The sequence below is a fragment of the Macaca mulatta genome, chromosome 7 (assembly GCF_049350105.2).
Source record: "Macaca mulatta isolate MMU2019108-1 chromosome 7, T2T-MMU8v2.0, whole genome shotgun sequence".
Taxonomy (NCBI): domain Eukaryota; kingdom Metazoa; phylum Chordata; class Mammalia; order Primates; family Cercopithecidae; genus Macaca; species Macaca mulatta.
Genome location: NC_133412.1, coordinates 133,908,290 through 133,932,711, shown reverse-complemented (window position 1 = coordinate 133,932,711; position 24,422 = coordinate 133,908,290). Strand labels below are relative to the sequence as shown.

The following is a 24,422-nucleotide window of genomic DNA, read 5'->3' as shown; positions in this document are numbered from 1 at the left end:
TCTCTACTTCTCTAAGTTCAACTTTTTTAGATTTCAGATATAAGTGAGACCGTGCCATATTTGTCTTTCTGTGACTGACTTATTTCACTTAGCATAATGTCCTCCAGCTTGACCCATGTTGTTGCATATTACAGAATTACCTTCTTTTTTAAGGCTGAAGTATTCCATGGTGTATATGTACCACATTTTCTTTATCCATTCATCCAATGATGGACACTTAGATTGATTCCATATCTTAGCTATTGTGAATAGGGCTATAGGTTGCAGACCCAGAAGTGGGATTACTGGATCATATGGTAGTTCTATTTTTAGTATTTGAGGAACTTCCATACTGTTCTCCAAAATGGCTGTACTAATTTACATTCCCACCAACAGCATACAAGGATTCCCTTTTCTCCACATCCTCATCAACACTTATCTCATCTTTTTGATAACGGCCATTCTAACAGATGTGAAATGATATCTCATTGTGATTTTAATTGGCATTTCTCTGATGATTAGTGGCGTTGAGCACATTTTCTTTCTTTTTTTTTTTTTTTTTTTTTTGAGACAGAGTCTCGCTCTATCACCCAGGCTGGAGTGCAGTAGCACAATCTTGGCTCACTGCAAGCTCCGCCTCCCGGGTTCACACCATTCCCCTGCCTCAGCCTCCCGAGTAGCTGGGACTACAGGTGCCTGCCACCACGCCTGGCTAATTTTTTGTATTTTTAGTAGAGACGGAGTTTCACTGTGTTAGCCAGGATGGTCTCGATCTCCTGACCTCGTGATCCGCCCGCCTCGGCCTCTTAAAGTGCTGGGATTACAGGCATGAGCCACCGTGCCCGGCCGAGCACATTTTCATATATCACTCGTATGTCTTCTTTTGGGAAATGTCTATTCAGGTCCTTTGCCCATTTTTTAAATGAAGTATTATCTTGCTACTGAGTTGAGTTCCTTATATATTTTGGAGATTAACCCTTTATCAGATTTCTGGTTTGCAAATATTTTCTCCCACTCTGTAGATTATCTCTTCACTCTTTTGTTTCTTTTGCTGTGAGGAAGTATTTTAGTTTGATATAATCCCATTTGTCTATTTTTGCTTTTGTTGTCTATGGTACTAAGGCCTCCTTAATCCAGCCTGTTTTTCAGGCCTCATTTTTAGTCACCCCTCATGTTTTATCTACCTATAACAGACTACTTGCTCATTCTCCAACATGCCCCACATGTTTCTATCTCGGTGCCTTTTTCTTTTGTTACAAATGTTTTCCTAAGCCCTTTCTATCTGGTTAACTCCTCTTCCTCTTTTAAGATCAAACTCATATGTCATCTCTTCTCTGAACTTCACCAAACCATATCTCTATTTCCCAGTTCTAGGTTAATTGCTTTATCTGTATTCCCATAGCATTTTATAAATGCCTATTTATAAGACTTATCACATTACATTATAGTTATTAGTTAACATAATTATCTCCCCCTTTAGAGTCTGAGCTTATTGAGGACCAATACCACATATCCCCATCAATAAAGCAGTTCACATAACATAATTTAAAAACTTACTGAATTGAACTGAAGTTCAGAAAATAAACTATAAATCCAAGAGGTTACTTCCCAAAAATCATCAATATCTTTAAATAGAGTAGAACCACTCTTTAATCAACACAATAAGGATTTATAGTTGATTATTTAAATAGGTCTGTTAAAGGAGGGAAACACACACATACACCTGTCTCTCTCTTCAAATACTTTAACTTAAAACATACATAGTAAGTATATAGTCATTCTCTAACTTACTGACATACAGCAAATTCTAGCCTTTAATTAGAGTTTTGCTTCTTCCTTATATAGGCCATAATTGTCATCTGTATTGTTCAGTTTCCTTTTTTGTTGTCTGTTTTTTTGGTATTTTGAGACATGGTCATGCTCTGTTGCCTAGGTTGGAGTGCAGTGGCGCAACCATGGTTCACTGTAGCCTTGGACTCCTAGACTTAAGCGATCCACCTCAGCCTCCCAAGTAGCTGGGACTACAGGCGTGTGCCACTACACCCAGCTAATTTTCTAAATTTTGGTAGAGATAGATCTCATTATGTTGTCCAGGCTGATCTCAAACTCCTGGGCTCAAGCAATCCTCTTGCCTTGGCCTCCCAAAGTGCTGTGATTACAGGCGTGAGTCACTGCACCTGGCCAATTTCCACTTTTTAAGAAGTGACTTAAAAACCTGAGAAGCAGAATCCTTTAGAGTTTTACAAGTTTTTCCCCAACTTTACACACGATTTAACTTTAAATATTTAAATTACATATAATATTTAAATATGTATTTAATTACGTAACTACAATAACAAGTACAACTGGCATAAGAAGGTTGACAGCATTCACAATGCATTCATTATGCTGTGGTTATCAGTGAGTACATTTTATGGAAGAACTGGGGAATGTCAGTTACTTCAACGAGACAATTAAGTGGAAATTGGTTAAGAGAGTTTTCCGATACTGCAACTGAAGACAGTCCTTCATGAATATATGTAATAGCAGAATCACTTTCAAATTAAATGGTCTGAGCCACAGTTTCTATATTTTGGTAAAGAAAGCATTACATGTTGTATCCCTCTAACATCCAGACTTGCTCTTGCCTATCAATTCTAGTACCAATTATGGGCCCCATATTGTCCATACCTTCAAATTAATTTATCTTGGAGCAAGATATATATATATATATATATATATATATATATATATATATATATTTTTTTTAATCACAGCTCAGTCAGAACCTTAATCCCAGAATCAAGATCTCCTTGTAGTTCATTCCCTAAACCTATTCCTCACCTTCTCTGTACATCAGTTTCTTTTAGTTATCCTGACTGCCTGCTTAGAATTGTGAACATGTATTCAACTTGTACTGCAACACCTATAATCTCCTTTCCTTTTATTGCTTGACCAGACTTTTGACTAATCACATTACCTTTAGAATACACGTAAGCTACTTTTCTTCCCAATTGCTATCCAACAGCTTGTCCTATACTTAACATCTATGTAGAGCCAGATTTCTACATACCTTCATACTTGCCCAGTTCTTGTAGATTTCTTTCTGGTTTTTCTTCTCAGTCTACATTCTAACTTTTCCACTTTGCCTTGTCACTCCCAATTCTACCATCTTTTCAGCTAAAATCCATAGTCACTCATGATGCTAAGATAACATACAAAGTGCAATGAGTACGCGCAGAATGGAAAAGCAGTGGCTCTTATGGCACTGAAAGATCCCTGAGAAACCCTAAATTATGTTTTCCATATGTTTTTGCTATGGCATAACAAATGAACTTAGACATATGAGAAAAGTTTCAGGTAACAGTTGAAACAAAAAGATTTTCTGGATTTTCTAGTAAAGAAATTAAAGGAATTAGAATATTTATTATTCTTCAGGAATGTGAATTTTTTAAGTTTACCATGTATTAATCTTCTAAAGAATGATTCATTTATTATAATCTTATTTTTAATAATAAATATTGAGTACAGTTACCTATCAAGTTTGAAAGAATAAAAATGATTCTTGTTTGATCTTCATAGTCTCATTCTAATGTTCACACTATATAACCTTTGTGTCATTTCCAAACCCGCACTTAGTAATAATTATTGCAACTTTAAAAAGCAGCATTTTTTTAAATCAATATATAACAACTTCCAAAGTTTTTAACATCTCTGAAATTTTAAGAAAACTGAAATCATTAGACAAAATCTTCCTTTTGACTAAACACATCAGAAAGAAAAGACACAAAGATTACTCCAACCTCTGATTCAAGAATAACACTGATTAATAGAATGCCACTTCAACAGTCAACTGCTTCAAAGTACTTTAAGACTACTATATCCACAGAAGCACAAATAATGATAAACATATGGCTTTAGTCACTATAAATATGGTTAATAGGAACCCCATTTTTTAAAAATCGTAATATGCTTTCCTTCATTTAAACTACTCTAACATGTTATCAACATACAGATGTATGTACCCATATAGTCTTCCTCCCCAGCTAAAGTGTTACTACCTCTATTAAACGTATTTTTCCAGAGACAAAATATTAAATAGGTTCTTTACCTAAGTATGCCTTCAATTTGACAAACACAACTCAAGTGCAAAAGAAAGTAATTAGGTAAATGTTAGCTATCACAACTAAACCTATTAAGAGGTTTTTATGTGAGATGTTCTCCTAAGCATTTAAAAGATAAAAGCACATGGTCTTATAGGCTAGCATACATCAAATTAAAAACATACCAATTTCTTCCACTTCTTCCAGGAAGTCATTGTATTCTCTTAGACTAGGAAAATCTTCTTCCCTTTTATTGTATCTTTAAGAAAACAAAAAAATCTACATATTACATATCATTGCTTTTAATATTATCTAACTGGTTTACTTGTTCTTACCTAATTCATATATGATACAAGGAAAAGAGTTGCTTACTGTGTAAAACATCATTCTCTATTTTTTTATTTTTATTTTTTGAGATGGAGTCTTGCTCTGTCGTCCAGGCTGGAATGCAGTGGCACAATCTTGGCTCACTGCTACCTCCACTTCCCTGGTTCAAGCAATTCTCCTGCCTCAGCCTCCCGAGTAGCTGGGATTATTACAGGCACACACCACCACATCCAGTTAATACTTTTTGTATTTCGTAAAGATGGGACTTCACCATGTTGGCCAGGCTGGTCTCAAACTCTGACCTCAAGTGATCCACCCACCTCAGCCTCCCAAAGTGCTGGGATTACAGGCATGAGCCACTGCGCCCAGCCTAAAATACTGTTTTCTTGACACCAGATTTGTAACCAAACCAAAAATGCAATTCTTAAATTCTTATGACTACAGAGAAGTAGGATCAGGAGAAAATGTACAATATGCAAAATCCTTGTTAAGACTTCAGGGAAAGATAAATTGGGAGCTTGAAAGATTGGGAAATGAGCTTAAGCAAGGCATATCAGCGGAAATTATGGTATTATTTACTTATAAGGGATTCACTGATTTCCAAAACACAAAAAAAAATTGAAGCGACTCCTCCATTTTTATGACATAGTCTAAAAAATGCTAGATCAAGAAAATCTTTAAATATTGTAATGTACCTGGGAAGAATCAGTAAATTGCAAGGAATTAACAATGAAAGATCAAAATCTAAGAGACTACCTTGCAGAAGTTATACAAACCATAAAAGAGCCGCTAGGGGCACTGATAAAGTACCATTGGTTATGTACCTAGAAAGATGCTGCTAAAACACTGATTACCTGGGTTGAATTGTATACTACCAAAAAGGAAAATAAATATATCAATTATTTCTTATAATAAAAGAATGGATAAAAAGAAACCCAAAACTATTAACAAAGAGTAAAAAGTAAAGCCTAAATTGTAAATGAAAAAGACAGATTAATAATATATAGGTATATATACACATATATATATACTATGCCCATATGTGTATGTATATATACATAAAAATATACATACCAAAATAAACTACAGCTAACACATGATTTTCTCTAACAGCCTTCAAACCTCAACTTAATGTTACCTCCTCAGCCCACATCTGACATCACTGACCACAGCAACACTGACCACTAACTATATAACACTATTCTCAATCTATAATAAATAACATTTGTTTTGGTTTACCTGTTTTTTGTCTTTTTGCTATCCTGTGCTACTGTACGGTAAGTCTCATGAGGACAGAGTTCAGAGCTGTTTTACTCATCACTTTGTAACTACTGCCTAACATGCATAACACAGTGTTTACACATAGTAGGTCCTCAATACATGTTTATTAATCAAAAAACAAATACAAATGAATAATGAAGCCATCAATCAAGAGGCTCTTCTTTAACAAAGATAAATAATATTACTCAGTTCTCTAAGAACTTAAATGAATTTATACTTATATACCTGCTACTTGTCCATATTTATGAGGAAATAATAATCAATTACTGACGTAATTGTTAAAGTCCTCTTTGTTGACTGAATCATTCGAGCAGGAATACTTACATCTTTAGCACTTTTTTCCTGATCTCAACCTCCTTATCAACAGTGGGATCTTCAAAGAGTTGTACCCTGAAGTTGCTCTTTCTAAGTGGAGTACCACACTCAGGACAGTTTCCAGCTCCTCTCACAAACAGTAAATCTACACAACTTTCACAGCTGTAAGGAGAGAAATAAAACATAACATTTAAGCCAAGGTTCAAATCTACAACACATCTGAACAGTTTGCCCCTGTGGGGTAAGGAGAGTGAGACTTGAAAACTAGTCATTGCTATTTAAAATCTTACCAAAAAACTTTCTGGAAAATGTTCATTTTCATTTGGAGCTTACTTTTCAGATATAGGTATCCCAAGTGATACCAGTTTAGTTTTACAGATCAAACAAATTTATAAATTAAAATAAACTGAATGAGAAACTAGGAAGAAGAGCAGGATAGGGAGAAGTGGAAGAGCATGTAAAAGGCTAGTGTATGGTCACCTCCATCCCCAGTCCCAATATCATCCTTAGACCTGGGCAAGAACAGCCTCTTCCAGGGGCCTGCACTTTAGAGAGTCCTGTATACCCCAAGCACTAAAACAGATGTTTTTTCTTCCTTTCCTTGTAAGAACATTTTTGAAAGTTCTGTAATCAACTGAGCAAATGACAATTACTCAGAAAGAGGTGCCAGCTGAATGAGGCCCCGCTGGCCAGAGGATAAAGAACTCTGAGTGCTCTAGTATGTATGACAGAGAAAATGAACACAACTTCTGCAATAAGAAATCCTAGAAAGAGTGGCTGCTTATAAAAGCTTTATTCCGTTAAAGTTCGTTGCCCCAAATAAAGCAAACTGAATACCCAGGCAAGCCAGGTTTCCCAGATACCTGCATCCCCTTTTCTGGTAGTGCAACATTAAGAAGGGCTTACAACTTCCTAGAAGACTTGAGTTGAAAAAACAATGAACTGGAGAGGCAAACTTCCCTGTAACCAGATTCCTGGAGACTTGGCGGGATCTGCCAATATACTGTTTTAGATGGGTCTAGGTACCACCACAATCATCCCAGCCCTGCCCCAACAGATCCATACTACCACTCAATCAGGCAGGTTACAAGGATGGATGGGAGGAGAGAGCAGTTCCATTAGCCTCTGGGTCTTGAGGGTATAGGCTGCTGGCAACCCAAGATGCTGTGTAGGAAATCAGGCTGGGCCAAGGATGTGGCTTGATTTACAACTTTTAAATATTCAAATGTTTTGATAAATATTTAAACATTTGTAGTCCTCCAGGTATAATCTTGCTCAATTCCATATGTGTTAGGGCCACACTGTCCTAATTACTCCTTTTGTTAGCAATATCTGACATCATCTTATTTATTTCTGTGTTCTGTCTCTCAGACAAGGAAGTACAGTATATTTCTTAAGGACAGAATGTTGCCTATCTTGTTCTCTATCCCCAGTGCCTAACACTAATTACTCAATAAATAAACTTCACAGAACAAAAAAAATGAATACAAGACAAAGGGAAAAAGAGAAATTCTAATGAATAGGGAAGAGTTGATTTCTCTTGAGTATGTATTTAACTTACAGAATAAGCTAAATAAGAAGAGTAATAAGAAAAATAAGAATTTTTAAGATTATTAGTAAAATACTAACATTGATCTTTATATGTATACATACACACACACACACACACACACACATATATATATATTTTTTCTTTTTTGAGAATGCAGTGATGTTACCACAGCTCTCTGTAGCCTTGCCTTCCCAGATTCAGGCAGTCTTCCCACATCAGCCTCCTCAGTAGCTGAAATCACAAGCACACGCCATCACGCTCTGCTAACTTTTTAATTTTTTTTGTAGAGACTGGGACTCCCTATGTTGCTCAGGCTTGTCTCTTAACTCCTGGGCTCAAGTGATTCTCCTGCTTTGACCTCCCAAGTTTCTGGGATTATAGGCATGAGCCACCACCCCTGGCCTATATTTCTATCTTAATAGTGTCACTAAAAAATAACAGGGAAAAATTCCAAAGATCATAGTGCCATTAGCAAGATCAACTAAACCCCAGATAAACCACTTTGGACTTAGGAAGTTTCAGAGTGGTGCATTTCCACTACTCCTTGTGGTTACAGGAAATTAAACCCATGCACGGAAGGTGAAAACAGGCACACTTTATAACTATACTAACTAAAGATATTTATAAGCAAGCAGCTATCCAAAATATTCAAAATTATAGAGTCATAAATAACATTATATATCTCAAGGTCTTGGAGATTAGACTCAATCGTTTAGTCAGCAAGGTAATATAGAACATTAATATATCTAAAAGTCATATTGTATATTAGACATAATATATTATTTGTTTCCAAAATCAGTTGTACATCTCTACTTTTTATAATCTGCCTTAAGCCATAATAATTTAAACAGTATTAAAATTTTTTATTGCAGTTTATTTTCCTATGTAACATTTTCCGTTTCTAATTTTAACTGTGAAAAGAATATTTTTTCTTTAAAGCTCATAAAATGCAGAATTATATAGAAAAATAATTCAAAGTTCTACTTCATTGTGTTCTATATTTCACTTTCCACGGGTAATATGCTACTGTTGAGTTTAGTGTTTGTGTGGCCACATCTTTTTCTACATATTTACAAAATATATATATGAAAACTGATCATTAAAAAAAGAACAGGCCAGGCATGGTTGCTCATGCCTATAATCCCAGCGCTTTGAGAGGGCAAAGCAGGAAGATAGCTTGAGCCCAAGAATATAAGACTAGCCTAGACAACATGGCTAGATCCCTCTCTCTACAAAAAATAAAAATTAAAAAAAAATCAGCCAGATGTGGTGGTGCATGCCTATAGTCCTAGCTACTCAGGAGGCTGAGGCAGGAAAATCACTTGAGCCCAGGAGTTCAAGGTTACTGTCAGCTGTGATCGGCCACTGCACTCTAGCCTGTGTGACAAAGCAAGACCTATGTCCAAAAATAAATAAATAAATACATAAAATAAAGAACAGGAGAGGTAGGCTGTGTGCAGTGGCTCACACGTATAATCCCATCACTTTGGGAGGCCAAGGCAGGCAGATCACTTGAGCCCAGGAGTTGAGACTGGCCTGGGTAACATGGCAAAACCTCGTTCCTACAAAAAAAAAAAAAAAAAAAAAATTTAGCCAGGCATGGTGGTACACACTTGTAGTCCCAGCTACTCAGGAGGCTGAGATGGGAGGATCACCCAAGCCCAGGAGGTAGAGGCTGCAGTGTGCTGTGGTCATGCCAGTGAACTCCAGTCTGGGCAAGAGAGCAAGATTCTGTTTCAAAAAAAAAAAAAGAAGAAGAAGAAGTAGTAGTTGATAATTGCTAGCTCATTTTATCTGGCAACAAAGCAACCAACACAGCAGTATATGGGCAATCTTTTGCCTCTAAGAGTGCAAGGAAGTTTTTCAAATAAAATTTTATATTCTGCAGAAAACAGAAAAATCTGGTGAAGAAGCCCAAATTTTCAGTCATTATCCATTTCCAAAAACATTTTTATGGTTTTTGTTTTTAAAAGTCAGAATGGTACTCATCCTTTTTCTCTCTGAATGACTTATTTTTAGCAGATTTTATTTTATCAAGAATATTCTCGTCAAAATTTTAGTCAATTGATCGCTTTATTTTTAAAGAGCAACTACATTCCATGTAGAATTTCAAATATTATTAAAACATACTGACTTAAAAAAGTATTCATAGTTTGTCAAAAATTCTATACTTAAGACTTTCTGTGAAGTAACCTAGTTTTATCAGCACTTTCCATTCTTCGTTAGCTCCTTGGCTTTTAAAAACGAAACAGAAACCTACGGTCTTCAAAGATGAAAAACAAGTAATAACATTGTTAAAGAAAAATTTTATTTTTACAACAAATTCTTCCTTAAGCCCATTGTATTAAATTCTATAAGAAAGAAGCAGGATATTATTTTTAGAAAATTTTCCTCCCAAAATATGTTGCCTAACTTGTCTATACAATAATATATTGATTGAAGTGCCATATCTTTGAACATTAAAACATTAGAAACCTAAATTCAACTAAATTTGACAAAAATCTCTGCTCTAACTGAATTGTAGAAATTTGAGGTAGAAATGACCTAAATGATCACCAGTTAATTAAAATATTATCAACATACAATAATGAAATGCGTTTAAGGATTCATGGAAAACACATGAAAAAAATAACACCTGGTGCATTTTAGAAAAGGCAGTCAATTTACAAATAGACTTTGTTCCAATAGTTTGCTTATAAATAAGCTGCTTGGAACTCAAAATACATTTTTCCCAAATAAACTATTTATATGTGATGGTTAGGGTTTTCAACTAAACTGGCCCAAAGAAGATGAACAAAATATTAGACATTTTCTTTTCTTATTTTTCTCTCCTTCCCAGCCTCCACCATGAGTTGATGATATCAGCTTTCAAGTGGGAAATAAACTGGAATTTAAAAAGAATATTCTACAAGTTTTGGTCCCCAGAAAGTAACCAATGGAAATCTTTACCTTAAAAAGGTTTGAGATTTTCTTAAAGCTCAGATATTTGTAATTTTTAAAAACTTATGATCTCAAAATGAATAACTTTTGATAGAAGGGGTATACAATCTTAACAAAAGTAGAGACTTACTTATTGGCATACATGAATTTCAAGCCAATTAGCCATGGGATCCAGTTAACTTTGTCTACGATAATAATTTCTCATTTATCTCAGCAACTAAAATAGAAGTGTGTTACATTTACTTATGTGGCATACTCAATTTAAACTTTGAAATATTTGCTGTTAAATTTCCTCATCAGTCCTTTCATACCTTTAGGCTAAATTGCTATGAATCACTTGATACCTAAAAGGGAATTCAGAATCTATGTACTCCAAATCCTGAGAAAAAATTCATAACCTACCTCCTCAACAAAGTGCTTTTGGAATATGAAGCAAAATAATTCATCCACAGGTAGAGAAGTGATGGCCTAGGAGCAGGTATTAAAACATTATGAAGAGACAGTGGACTTTCAGAAGAAAAGATGTTGTCCTCAAAATTTTAAAAAGCATGTTTACCCATTTTTTCATTATCTTAGAACTCAAAATTAATGTCTAATCAATCTTCTGTTGGCTATTATCATTTAGCATAGCAATTTTCAACTAACAAGCAAATAATATAAGGTACAAATTCAAATAGTATATTTAAGTCCATTCTGAGTCAGAAAAACAGAGCTGTGTAAAAACAAATATTTGTACGCAAGGGAAAAGGAAAGAGTTAATAATTAAATAAAGCTGTGCCAGAAAAACACACTTTCAAAAAAAAGGGTTTGTATCCTCCTGACAGACAGCAAGGACCACGGAATCTATCCAGTTTTCCTTTTTGCCCCTTTGCCAGAAAACTCCTAAGCCAAATTTAAATCCTTTATGGAATAATACTATATTTTCTAGAAAGAGGTTGGAAATATATGAAGGAACATAGAAAGAAAATAACATTCATTAGGGTTTTTGCAATGTAGGTATTATTTTCCTTACTACATAGATGAGGGCACTAGGCATGGAGAAGTTGAATAACTGGCTTAAAATCATATAGCTAGTAAAAATTCACCATTATCCTGTGAATCCCATATACCTGAGACAGGACTCAGTCAATTTAGGAAGTTTATTTTGCCAAAGTTAAGGACACACCCTCAGGAGGTCCTGATGACATGTTCCCAAGTGGTCAAGTACAGCTTGCTTTTATACATTTTATATTGATAATCATGATATAGATTTTATATTAATAATATGTGTAAGATGTACATCGATTCAGTCCAGTAAAGTGGGACAAGTCGAAGTGGGGGCTTCCAGGTTAGAAGTAGATGAGAGACAAAAGGTTGGATTCTTTTGAGTCCTTGATCAGCCTTCCACTGAATACACAATTTAGTCTGGCTCAGTGAATCTGCATTTTTACATAAACAATAGGGCAGAGGAAGCAATCAGAGATTCATTTGTCTCAGATGAGCACCAGAGGAATGACTTTCAATAGCATGGGAGGCAGGTTTGCACTAAGCAGTTCCCAGCTTGACTTTTCCCTTTAGCTTAGTGATTTGGGGGTCCCAGGATTTATTTTCCTGTCACAGTCCTCTTCATACTCTACATTTTATCCTTCAATCTTATTCTTACAATTTTTACAATGACCTATGAAAATAATCATCCTAAGTATCTATTTCTAGCCTAAAAATCTCTCCTAAATTCCTATTACACACTGCCTACTGCACAATTACTCTTTGATATACCACAAGTTACCTCAAACTCAACATACTCAAAACGAATATTCTTCTGTCTGTGGCAGATACACCAACTTTGTGCATAAACATTCATATACTATGGTGAAAACAGAAAAAAAAAAGAAAAAGAAACAAGTAACTCTATTACAAAAGCATACTTTGAATACTATCATAAGCTTTCAGCCAATGAGCAACAGCTCAACAAATTATACTACATACTCCTAGTCAGCATATGTTAATAACACATCATACTCCAAATGCTCTAAGCCAAGAACATTTTCTGAAATATGTGGACTACTCTTCTGTAGTCATTATTTCTGCCACTGATGAATAGTTTTATCCTGGAATAGCTAAAAAGGGTGTGCATGTGATGGTGCTGGATGTTAAGATTTAAGACATTAGAGGCTCAAAGCCCCTTCAGGGATACGGTTGAGGAAACAAGGTAAAACATAACTTAGAAATTGGGAGGGAAAAGTCTGTCTGACTTTATGAAGGGCTTCAGAAATAATACTGCAGACTGGGAGAACTGACAATTACAGGCATGCCTCATTTTATTGCGAATTGCCTTACTGGGCTTTGCAGATATTTCATTTTTTACAAATTGAAGATTTGTGGCAACACTATCATGGAATGAGTCTATCAGCACCATTTTCCAACAGCATGTGCTTACTTCATGTCTCTGTTTCACATTTTGGTAATTCTCACAATATTTCAAACATTTTCACTATAGTTATATCTGTCATGGTGTTATGTGATCAGTGATCTTTCGTGTTACCATTTTAATTGTTTCAGGGCACCATGAAAAGCACCCATATAAGACAGCAAACTCAATAAATGTTGTATGTACTCGAACTGCTTCACCAACTGACTGTTCCTCCATCTCTCTCCCTCTTCTCAGACCCCCAGTCCTTGAGACACAACAATATTTAAATTAGGCCAATTAATAACCCTACAATGAACTCTTAGGTGTTCAAGTGGAAAAAAAAAAAACAGTCACAGGTTTCTCACTTTAAATCAAAAGACAGAAATGACCAAGCTTCCTGAAGAGGGTGTGTCATAAGCTGAGACAGCCCAAAAGCTAGGCCAACTGCACCAGTTAGCCAAGTCATGAATGCAAAGGAAAAGTCCTTGAAGGAAATTAAAAGCACTGTGCCAATGAACACACAATGTTAAGAAAGAAAGCAAAACAGTCTTATCATTCATACAGAGAAAGTTTCAGTGGTCTAGATAAAAGATCAAACCAGCCACAACATTCCCTTAAACCAAAACCTAATCCAGATTCTAACCCCTAACTCTCTTCAATCCTGTGAAGGCTGAGAAAGGTGAGGAAGTTGCAGAAGAAAAGTCTGAAGCTAGCAGAGGTTGGTTCATGAAATTCAAGGAAAGATGCTGTTTCCATAACATAAAAGTGCACGGTGAAGCAGCAAGTGCTGATATGGAGGCTTCAGCAAGTTATCCCTAAGATCTATCTAAGATAATGATGAAGGTGGCTACACTGAAAAACAGACTTTTCAATGTAGATGAAACATCCTTCTATTGGAAGATGCCGTCTAGGACTTCCATAGCTACAGAGCAGAAGCCAATGCCTGGTTTCAAAGCTTCAAAGGCAAGGCTGTCTTTTCAGGAGCTAGTGCAGCTGATGACTAAATTGAAATCAATGCTCATTTGTCATTTTGGAAAATCATAAAGCCCTTAAATATTATGCTAAATCTATACTGCCTGTGTTCTAAAAAATGGAAGAATAAAGCCTGAATGATGGCACATCTATTTACAGCATGGTTTGCTTAATATTTGAACCCACTGTTGAGACCTATTGCTCAGAAAAAGATTCCTTCCAAAATGTTACTGCTCATTGACAATGAAACTGGTCACCTAAGACCTCTGATGGATATGTGCAAGGACATGAATGTTGTTTTCATGCCTACTAAAGAGTGACATCCATTCAAAAGCCCATGGGTCAAGGAGTAATTTTGACATTGAAGTCTTGTTATTTAAGTAATACATGTCATAATGCTGTAGCTGCTACAAACAATGATTCTTCTGATAGATCTGGGCAAAGCAAATTCAAAACCTTTTGGAAAGGATTCACCATTCTAGATGCCATTAAGAACATGTGTGATTCAGGAGAAAAGGTAAAAAATATTAACATTAAAAGGCATTTGGAATAGGTTGATTCCAATCCTCACAGATGACTTTTAGGGTCTGACTTCAGTAGAGAAAGTAACTGCAGATATGGCAGAAACAGCAAGAGAACTAGAAATTAGAAGTGGAGCCTGAAGATGTGACTGAATTGCTACAATCTCGTGATCAAACTTGAACAAATGAGGAGTTTTGGCTTCTTAGGGATGATTCTTGAGATAGAATCTACTCCTGGTGAAGATGCTGTGAACACTGTTGAAATGACCACAAGAGATTCAGAAATAGCATATACAGTTAGTTGATAAAGCTGTGGCAAGGTTTGGGATTGATTCCAATTTTGAGAGAAATTTTACAGTAAGTAAATGTTATCAAACAGCATCACGTGCTCCAGGGAAATCTTTCGTGAAAGGAAGAGTCAATAAATGCAACAAACTTCATTGTCTCATTTTAAGAAATCGCCAAGGCCACCCCAACCTTCAGCAACCACTATCCTGATCGGTCAGAAGCCATCAACATCTGGGCAAGACCTTCTACCAGCAAAAAGATTATAGTCGCTTTCAAAGGCTCAGATGATTGTTAGCAATTTTTAGCAGTAAAGTATATTTTAATTAAGATATGCACACTTTTTTGAGTCATATTGATATTGTACACTTAATATACTACAGTATAGTGTAAACATAACTTTTATACGCACTAAGAAACCAAAAAGTTTGTGTGACACACTTTATTGTGCTACTCGCTTTATTGTGCTATTTGTTTCATTATGACATTTGCTTTACTGTGGTGGTCAGAAACCAAACCAGCAATATCTCTGAGGTATGTTTGTATATGAGTAATAAGGGAAAGTACCATGGCCACAGGAGCATTCAGGACTTTGGAGACTTGAAAGAATGATGTCCCACTAAACCAAGCTAGCATCTCCATAGAGACCTTTACAATTCTACCTTGGGGAAAGGAAGGGCAAATTCAACTAATACTCTGATTTCCATTAATGCAGGTCCTGCACTAAATAAGGCATGTCTTTACTTCCACCGTGATTCAAAGGAGCTAAAAATACATGTACCTAAGTATGTCCAAAAAGAATGTCAGCAATTACCTGAAAAGGCTACTATTAAAATGTTTCTCCCTTTTCCAAATCGGTATCTATAGATGCCAGATAGTCTTCATTTATTTCAACCAAAACATACAACAGACTCAACACAGAAGCAGTGTGAGAATCTAGTTTTCTTCTCTTAAGCCAACCATTTTAAAAAGATTTGCAAAAATGTAAAACAATGCTACTCATCTCATAAAATTTTTTTGTTTTGGAAAATATAGTTATGTTTCATAATATTGTTTGTGGTAACATGTAATAGGTTTATAATTTTTGATGAATAAATGAAGATTTCAAAGTTTCTGAATTTTAATTCCTAATATTATAAATGTTAACAGATATAACTTTCATAAATAAGAGGTCTTGAGGGTCATCAATAACTTCTAAAATTACAAAAGTTACTAACACCAAAAAGTCTGAGAACCACTGTTACATGTGACCAATAAAAGATTACTTATAATGAACAAATGAACTCAAAGGAATGCAATCATAATTTAAGTGTTCCCCAAACTACCCAAGCCATTAAGATTTTCTCATTTATTAGTACTGAGTAAAATATTTTTTAGATTTTCCACTGTTTCTATTGTTCTAGCTCTCTCTTCATTTCTTATTTTGCTTTTCTACCTCTTTCTCTTGATTAGATATGCTACACGTTTGTCTAAGTTGTATAAAGGCCCTTTTAAAAAATCACTAAAAGGACCTCGAATTTCATAATTTTTTGTGTGTTTTCCAATTTACTAATTTCTACTTTTCTATTATTTATTTTATTCAATTTTTCTTAATTACATTTTGTTTCTATTTCTTGGAGTTTAACACTGGGTTTATTTTCATTATTTCACTCTTCATAGCCACAACAGAGTTTGTACTTTTCTACTATTTTTAAGAGGCCATTAAAAAATATATATAATCCACTTTTTAGCTATTTCTTCTAGGTCTACATTTATCAAGCATCCATTATTATGACCTTTTAAATAGAATAAAAATAACAACTAGTCAAGATGTTATTTCTATTCATTAGCTCCTCAAATATTTAAGCTAAACAGTTGGCTACCCTCTCAGTACTATGTCAGGTGCCTTGTCAAATGCAAAGCTGAACCCTCAAATGTTTGATGAGTACAAGAATATACATTCTTGTGAATGAATTCAAAAACAGTTGATACTAGCAAATAATTATAGATTGATTATATAAGCTATACAAAGCAGATGTATGAGAATAAACTATCATCTCTTACCTCAACAACGGAAAATTCCAGAAAATCCATATGTGGGGCTATTAAGGCAAGAACTGTATTTGTTTTATGACAAGGAATGCTTAACTCAAGGTGAAATAGTTCTAAAAATACAATGTTCTCATTTTTGTTTTCTTGAAAGCAAAGTATATCAATGTTTGCTCAACATTTACTAATATTTTCAATTAATCATTTTAAATCCCTAATAAACACTAGGGAAAATCAATTAATAAAATAACAGACAAGTTTGACACCCATTCCCCAGATTGTTTCAAAACCTAAGTCATATTTGTAATATTTTTATTTTTCTGATTAGTAAGGACATTTTTTAATTACACTGATAAAGGGGGGGAAATGGAAACCTTTTAACAAATCAAATGGCCACCCAACAATCAACTTAATTAAATGAGTTACTACATATAAAAGAACTTATATCAGTTCCCGATTACACAGTAAATGTTCAAGGAGTGCTAGCTGGTTGGGCGTGGTGGCTCACACCTGTAATCCCAGCACTTTGGGAGGCCAAGGCAGGAGGATCACCTGAGGTCAGGGGTTTGAGACCAGCCTGTCCAACATAGTGAAATCCCATCTCTACTAAAAATACAAAAATTATCTGGGTGTGGTGATACACACCTGTAGTCCCAGCTACTCAGAGGCTGAGACACAAGAATTGCTTGAACTTGGGAGCCAGAGGTTGCAGTGAGCTGAGATCACACCACTGTACTCCAGTCTAGTCAACAGAGTTGAGACTCGGTCTCAAAAAAAAAAAAGGTGTTAGCTATAGCTACACATTTATCAAGTCCTTTCCACCTGACCAAAGAATTCTTACACTGTCCAGAAACTAACTGTAAAAAGAATATTTTCGTTGCCTGGCGTGGTGGCTCATGCCTGTAATCCCAGCACTTTGGGAAGCTGAGGTGGGTGGATCACAAAGTCAGGAGTTCGAGACCAGCCTGGCCAACATGTAGAAAACCCATCTCTACTAAAAATACAAAAATTAGCCAGGCACAGTGGCAGGTGCCTGTAATCCTGGGAGGCTGAGGCAGGCGACCTGCTTGAACCCGGGAGGCGGAGGTTGCAGTGAGCTGAGATCACGCCACTGCACTCCAGCCTGGGTGACAGAGCAAGACTCTGTCTTGCGGTGGGGGGAGGGCAGGAATATGCTCACCCTGGTGTGGTGGCTCACATCTATAATCCCAACACTTTGGAAGGCCACAGCAGGAGGATCATTTAAGTCCAGGAGTTCAAGACCAGCCTGAGCAACATAGCAAGACCCTCATCCCTATTTTTAAAAAAAAAAATGTTTTTAGTTAGCTGGGTGGCTGGGCGTGGTGGCTCATGCCTGTAATCCCAGCACTTTGGGAGGCAGAGGCGGGTGGATCACCTGAGGTCAGGAGTTTGAGACCAGCCTGGCCAACATGGCAAAACCTCGCCTCTATTAAAAATACAAAAAAAAACTTAGCCAGGCGTGGTGGCACATACCTGTAATCCCAGCTACTAGGGAGGCTGAGGCAGGAGAATGGCTTGAACCAGGAGGCGGAGGTTGCAGTGAGCTGAGATCGTGTCACTGCACTCCAGCTTGGGCAACAGAGCAAGACTCCATCTCAAAATAAATAAATAAAATAAAAAATAAAAGTAAATTAGCTGGGCACAGTGGCCTGTAGTCCCAGCTACTTGGGAGGCTGAAGTGCAAGGATCGCTTGAGCCCAGGAGGTCGGAGCTGCAGTTAGCTGTGATCGCGCCACTGCACTCCACCCTGGGTGACAGAGTGAGACCCTATCTCAAAAAATATGTATATATTTTGCTCTTTATTTAAAAGTAAAACTAAAAACAATTACATCTAGAAAAAAATTTTTTTAATCTCAAATGCTAAGCATTACTTCTGATGCTAAGAGTTCTTGAGCTATTATAGAAAAGACTTACAGAAAATATATGAGCAGAAGTTCCAGAATACGGGAGGGTTAAGTTTACTAACTCCATTAATAAACACCAGCTTAGTGATTTGTTTAATTATTTACGTGTAGCCAACAGAATTTACAAAAAAAAAAAAAAAAAAAAAAAAGAAACCTGGACCAAGAATACAAATATCTACGTAATCAGATCTCAGAATGAAGAAGAAAACCTCAAGTAAGGTTAGAGCTATTACCTGGGCTTATATTATCAAAACTTTGAAAGAAGATTTCTTTCTTTCAAAAAGATATCACAGCTAAACAAAACCATTGCTTACCTTCAAGAATTTTACAATAACCAGGCCGAGCGCAGTGGCTCACACCTGTGATCCCAGCACTTTGGGGGGCCAAGGCAGGTGGATCACGAGGTCAGGAGTTCGTGACCAACCTGGCCAACATGGTGAAACCCCATCTCTACTAATAATACAAAAATTAGCCAGAAATTAGCCAGGTGCAGTAGCGGGTGCCTGTAATCCCAGCTACTTGGGAGGCTGAGGCAGGAGAATCACTTGAACCCAGGATGTGGAGATTGCATTGAGCCGAGATTGCACTACTGCACTCTAGCCTAGGCAACAAAGCAAGACTCTGTCTCAAAAAAAAAAAAAAAAAGAAATTAAAGAATTTAAGATAACCAAAGGTCAGGAAGGGTAGAAAGAAGCAAGGGATGAAGAGAGGTTAATGGGTACAAATATATATATACTTACAAGAAATAAGACCTGGTGTCCAATAGATTATCAGTAGGGTGACTATAATTAACATTAATCAATTATAAATATTAGAATAGTTAGAAGAGAAAAATTCAAATGTTCCTAGCATAAAGAAGAGATAAATATTTAAGGTGATGGACATCCCAATTACCTTGATTTGATTATATAAATGTATCAAATTATCACATGTACCTGAAAAATATGTTTAAATACATACCAATAACATCTAAATTTTTAATTTAAAATGAATTTGAGGCCTGCTCACTGCTGTTTTGAAATTAATTACAAGATAATTCACATATCAATAGTGATCCTTTCCCCTTCCAATATGAAGCATTATTTTCATTAATTTATTTTTTTTTTTTTTAGAGACAGGGTCTCACTTTGTTGCCCAGGCTAAAGAGGAGAGGTGCAACCATAGCTCACTATAAACGTTGAACTCCTGGGCTCAGGCAATCTTCCTGCCTCAGCTTCCCAAGTAGCTAGTACTATAGCCATGGGCCACCACACTTGGTGTAATTTTTTTTTTCTTTTTGTAGATAGAGGTTCTTGCTATGTTACCCTGGCTGGCCTCAAACCCCTGGCCTTGAGTGATCCTCCCACCTTGGCTTTTCAAAGTGCTGGGATTACAGACATGAGACACTGCACTGGACCTAAAGCATTATTTTTATAACAACAACAACAACAAAAAATGCTTTGTGGAAGATGTCCTGTACACTTTCTTAAGGAGATGCAAAATTTACTACTTATTCTGCATAAACGCCAGTTAATAATATGCTATCATATGCAATATTCTAAACACTGGATACTTCACAGGTAATCTATTATATCTAATTTTACAGACAAAAAAGGTATAAATGTTATAGATTTATTTAATATTTTCATATTTTTTCAAATGTATTTATATTCACTTATTTTGTGAAATATCCAGAATAGGTAAATTCATAGAGACAGTAAGTGGACTAATTGTTGCTAGGGGCCAGAGGGAGGAAAGAATGGGGAATAACCATTTAATGGAGATGGAGTTTCCTTCTGTGGCAATAAAAATGTTTTTGTGCATTTGCAGTGTTGTATAACCACCACTTCTATCTAGTGGTGGTTACACAACACTGCAAATGCACAAAATGCCACTGAACTGTTCACTTTAAAATGACTAATTTTGGGTTGGGTGCAGTGGCTCACACCTGTAATCCCTAACACTTCAGGAGGCCGAGGCAGGAGAATCACTTGAGCCCAGGAGTTCAAGTGCAGCTACAGTGAAGCATGATCATGCCACTGCACTCCAGTCTGGGCAAGAGAGTGAGACCCTGTCTCTAAAAAAAAAAATAATAAGATAAATAATAAATAAATAAAAATGGTTCATTTTATGTAATATGAATTCACTTCAATTTTTTTAGAAAAACATTTAAAAAGCAAAGTTATACACTCTTAGTTTAAGATCAAGTTTTATGTATTCACTTATGATTTTCGACAAAGCAAAAAACCTAGATTCTTACTCTAATATTTGCTTGCTGCAGGCGACAAACATCTTTTGGTTGCCTCCCCAATATCTAAACAACCCTTCCCCTGTTAGACTACAAACTTCCCAATCATGCATTTTGGGTAGCTTTGATCCCACCCCCAAATCAAGAACTGGGAACTGACTGGTTTAAGCCAATCAATGAATGTCATCCTTCTGATTGCCATGGTTGGTTCAGAGATGAGCAGGCAATCAAATAGGCACCATTTAGATATGAGGAGATATTTGCTGAGACTATCTGGGGTAAAAAGCTTTCTCTCATTTCCTTTATTCCTGTGAGAGAAAGCATCCATTTTGTTTATCTAGAAGCATCTCTAGAACTCCAAACTTAGAAAGACAGCACTCTGAAGAGGATGGAGAAGGAAGTCAAGAAATAGAAAATGAAACAATGGTAACATTACTGAACTACTACATCTGGCCTCACTTGAAGATCACCATATCTACGGCTGTACTTTTCAGTGAGTCAATAAGTTCTTCAAAATAGTTTGAGTTGAACTTCTATTAGTTGTAAACAGAAGCACCCAAAAATATATACTACCTATACAAGACCTTTGGAAAACTACCTCTCTGTCTTCAATTACCTTACCCATAAAAGCAATAACAATCTCTGAATTCAGTCTTTTCCGAAGATGTTATTAAAATGAGAAGACAAGTGAAAACAATGAAAAACTACCTACGTGTCCTATGATCGTGTCATGGAAGCTTTTTATTCTAGAATGTACTTCTTTAAATTATAAATTCAGCATTTACCACATAAAAGTTGGTCTTTTTACTAAAGGCAATGCTTTTGCTCTAGAATAAATTCCTTAAAAAGATAATTCTATCATTGAGCACATAAAAGTTAGTATTCTTACTAAAGACATAATCATGTAATTAGACTCTACACTGGTAATCAGAAGATGAGGTTTCTATCCCAGTCCTGTGTCTTATCACATTGGTACTTTGAGAAAGTCAAATTCTCATTTATAACATATATAAGGTTTTTTCCAAGTTTGGTAATTCTAGATACCTCAAGTACATAAAAACATCTTACCTATAATGTGCTCCCACAATTTGAACTAATATTATATAATGATCTACAGTTGCCCTAATTTTATCTAAAATATGCAAAGTAATCCCTCCCCACAAAAAAAGCTGATTTTCCCACTGGATATTTAAAACAGGTTCTAAGCCAGGTACAGTGGTTTGTGCCTATAGTCCCAGCTACGCAAATAAGGTAGGAGGATTACTTGAGCCCAGGACTTTGAGTCCAGCCTAAGTAACATTATGAGACCCCATTTTAAAAATTAAAAAAACAGATTCTACTTATTCACATTGGTTTTGTTATTCTATCACTGCTTAATAGCTATAATCCTTAAATGGTCCATAATTTATTCTTCTTTTTTGCAAATGAAACCATGTCAAAAAACTAAAGGACTAAATAAATCTGAAAATAGTCTATTTTCTTTGGATGTTAGATATGCTAATAGCCAATCAGAGAATCTGGTCAAGACTGATTTATTCCAGAAGCTACAACATCTGTTTTGACAACCATCACTCTCATTATTTAAACAAAAGTCATATTAAAAAGAAAATCACCCCAGTGCAGTAGCTCACACCTGTAACCCCAGCACTTTGGGAGGCCAAGCTGGGAGGATCACTTGAGGCCAGGAGTTTGGGACCAGCCTGGGCAACATAGCAAGGCCCCATCCCTACAAAAAAATAAAAAATAAATACAAAAATTAGCCAAGCATGGTGGCACATGCCTGTGGTCCTATCAATTGAGGAGGCTGAGGCAGGAGGATTGCTTGAGCCCAGGAGTTCAAGGCTGTAGTGGGCTGTGATCATGCCACCGCACTCCAGCCTCAGTGACAGAGCAAAACCCGATCTCTAAAATACATTTTTTTTTTTTTTTTTTTAGAAAAAAGAAAATTAGGCCGGGCGCGGTGGCTCATGCCTGTAATCTCAGCACTTTGGGAGGCCGAGACGGGCGGATCACGGGGTCTCTAACACGGTGAAACCCCGTCTCTACTAAAAATGCAAAAAATTAGCCGGGTGCAGTGGCGGGCGCCTGTAGTCCCAGCTACATGGCAGGCTGAGGCAGGAGAATGAGGCTGTCGCAGCCTGGGCGACAAGAGCAAAAGTCAGTCTCAAAAAAAAAAAAAGGAAAAGAAAAAGAAAAACAATTATAGACTGAAAAAGAAAATCCAGACTAAAAGTAGTAGACAAGTTTATACTTCTTCGCTTCCCTTCCTGAGACAGTGTCTCACTCTGTCCCCAGGCTGGAGTACAGAGGCACGATCAAAGCTCATTGCAGCCTTGACCTCCCAGGCTCAGAGGACAATCCCACCTCAGCCTCCTGGGTAGCTGGGACTACAGGCATGCATCAACATGGCTAATTTTTTTCTGTAGAGACAGGGTTTCACCATGTTGCCCAGAATGGTCTCTATCTCGTGGGCTCAGGAGGTCCACTTGCTCCGGCCTCCCAGAGTGCTGGAATAATAGGCATGAGCCGCCACACCCAGTCGTAGTTTGTACTTCTTTAAACGCTTTTTTCCAGCATGTAGTTTGATTGGTTTCCAAGTTCCAGAAAGGAATAATTAGGCCAGGCACGGTGGCTCACACCTGTAATCCCAGCACTTTGGGAGGCCGAGGCTGGTGGATCACCTGAGCTCAGGAGTTCAAGACAAGCCTGGCCAGCATGGTGAAACCTCGTCTCTACTAAAAATACAAAAATCAGCCAGTTGTGGTGGCACGTACCTGTAATCCCATCTACTCAGCAGGCTAAGACAGGAGAATCGCTTGAACCCGGCAGGCGGAGGCTGCAGTGAGCTGAGACTGAGCCACTGCACTCCAGCCTAGGCGACAGAGCGAGACTCCATCTCCAAAAAAAAAAAAAAAAAAGGGCCGGGCGCAGTGGCTCAAGCCTGTAATCCCAGCACTTTGGGAGGCCGAGACAGGTGGATCACAAGGTCAGGAGATCGAGACCATCCTGGCTAACCCGGTGAAACCCCGTCTCTACTAAAAAATACAAAAAACTAGCCGGGCGAGGTCGCGGGCGCCTGTAGTCCCAGCTACTCGGGAGGCTGAGGCAGGAGAATGGCGTAAACCCGGGAGGCGGAGCTTGCAGTGAGCTGAGATCTGGCCACTGCACTCCAGCCTGGGCGACAGAGCGAGACTCCGTCTCAAAAAAAAAAAAAAAAAAAAAAAAAAAGGAATAATTATTAAATTATGTATTTAAAATTAAATTTTTATTAAACTATATTATACTTATTTGCATTTTAATTATTAGCATTATTACTTTCAAAGACAAGAGGCATTAAGACCATAAGCAAAGGTATAAATATCTTAATTCCTTTAATACCCAACATATACCATTGTTCAGTGAAGTGATACAGACCAGATGTAGTGATTTTGTAAAATAGTTTTTATTTTTATTTTTATTTTCTTTTAGAGACACAGTCTCATTCTGTCACCCAGGCTGGAGTGCAATGATGCAAGCATATCTCACTGCAGGCTCAAACTCCTGGGCTCAAGCAATCCTCCTGCCTCAACCTTTCGATTAGCTGAGACTACGGGTGCACG

The 24,422-nt window shown here is 36.7% G+C and overlaps 1 protein-coding gene across 3 annotated transcripts in view; it reads right to left on the bottom strand.

Moving 5' to 3' along the window:
* MNAT1 (MNAT1 component of CDK activating kinase) overlaps nucleotides 1–24,422 on the bottom strand; it is a 240,475-nt gene that overhangs the window by 170,536 nt on the left and 45,517 nt on the right. For all 3 annotated transcript variants that reach the window (XM_077937996.1, XM_077937995.1, NM_001261796.1), the window contains exons 2-3: nucleotides 5,994–6,146; nucleotides 4,247–4,320 (exon numbers count right to left, since the gene is read on the bottom strand). In XM_077937996.1, coding sequence (XP_077794122.1) covers nucleotides 4,247–4,320; nucleotides 5,994–6,146 — 227 coding nt within the window. The remainder of the gene's footprint in view (nucleotides 1–4,246; nucleotides 4,321–5,993; nucleotides 6,147–24,422) is intronic.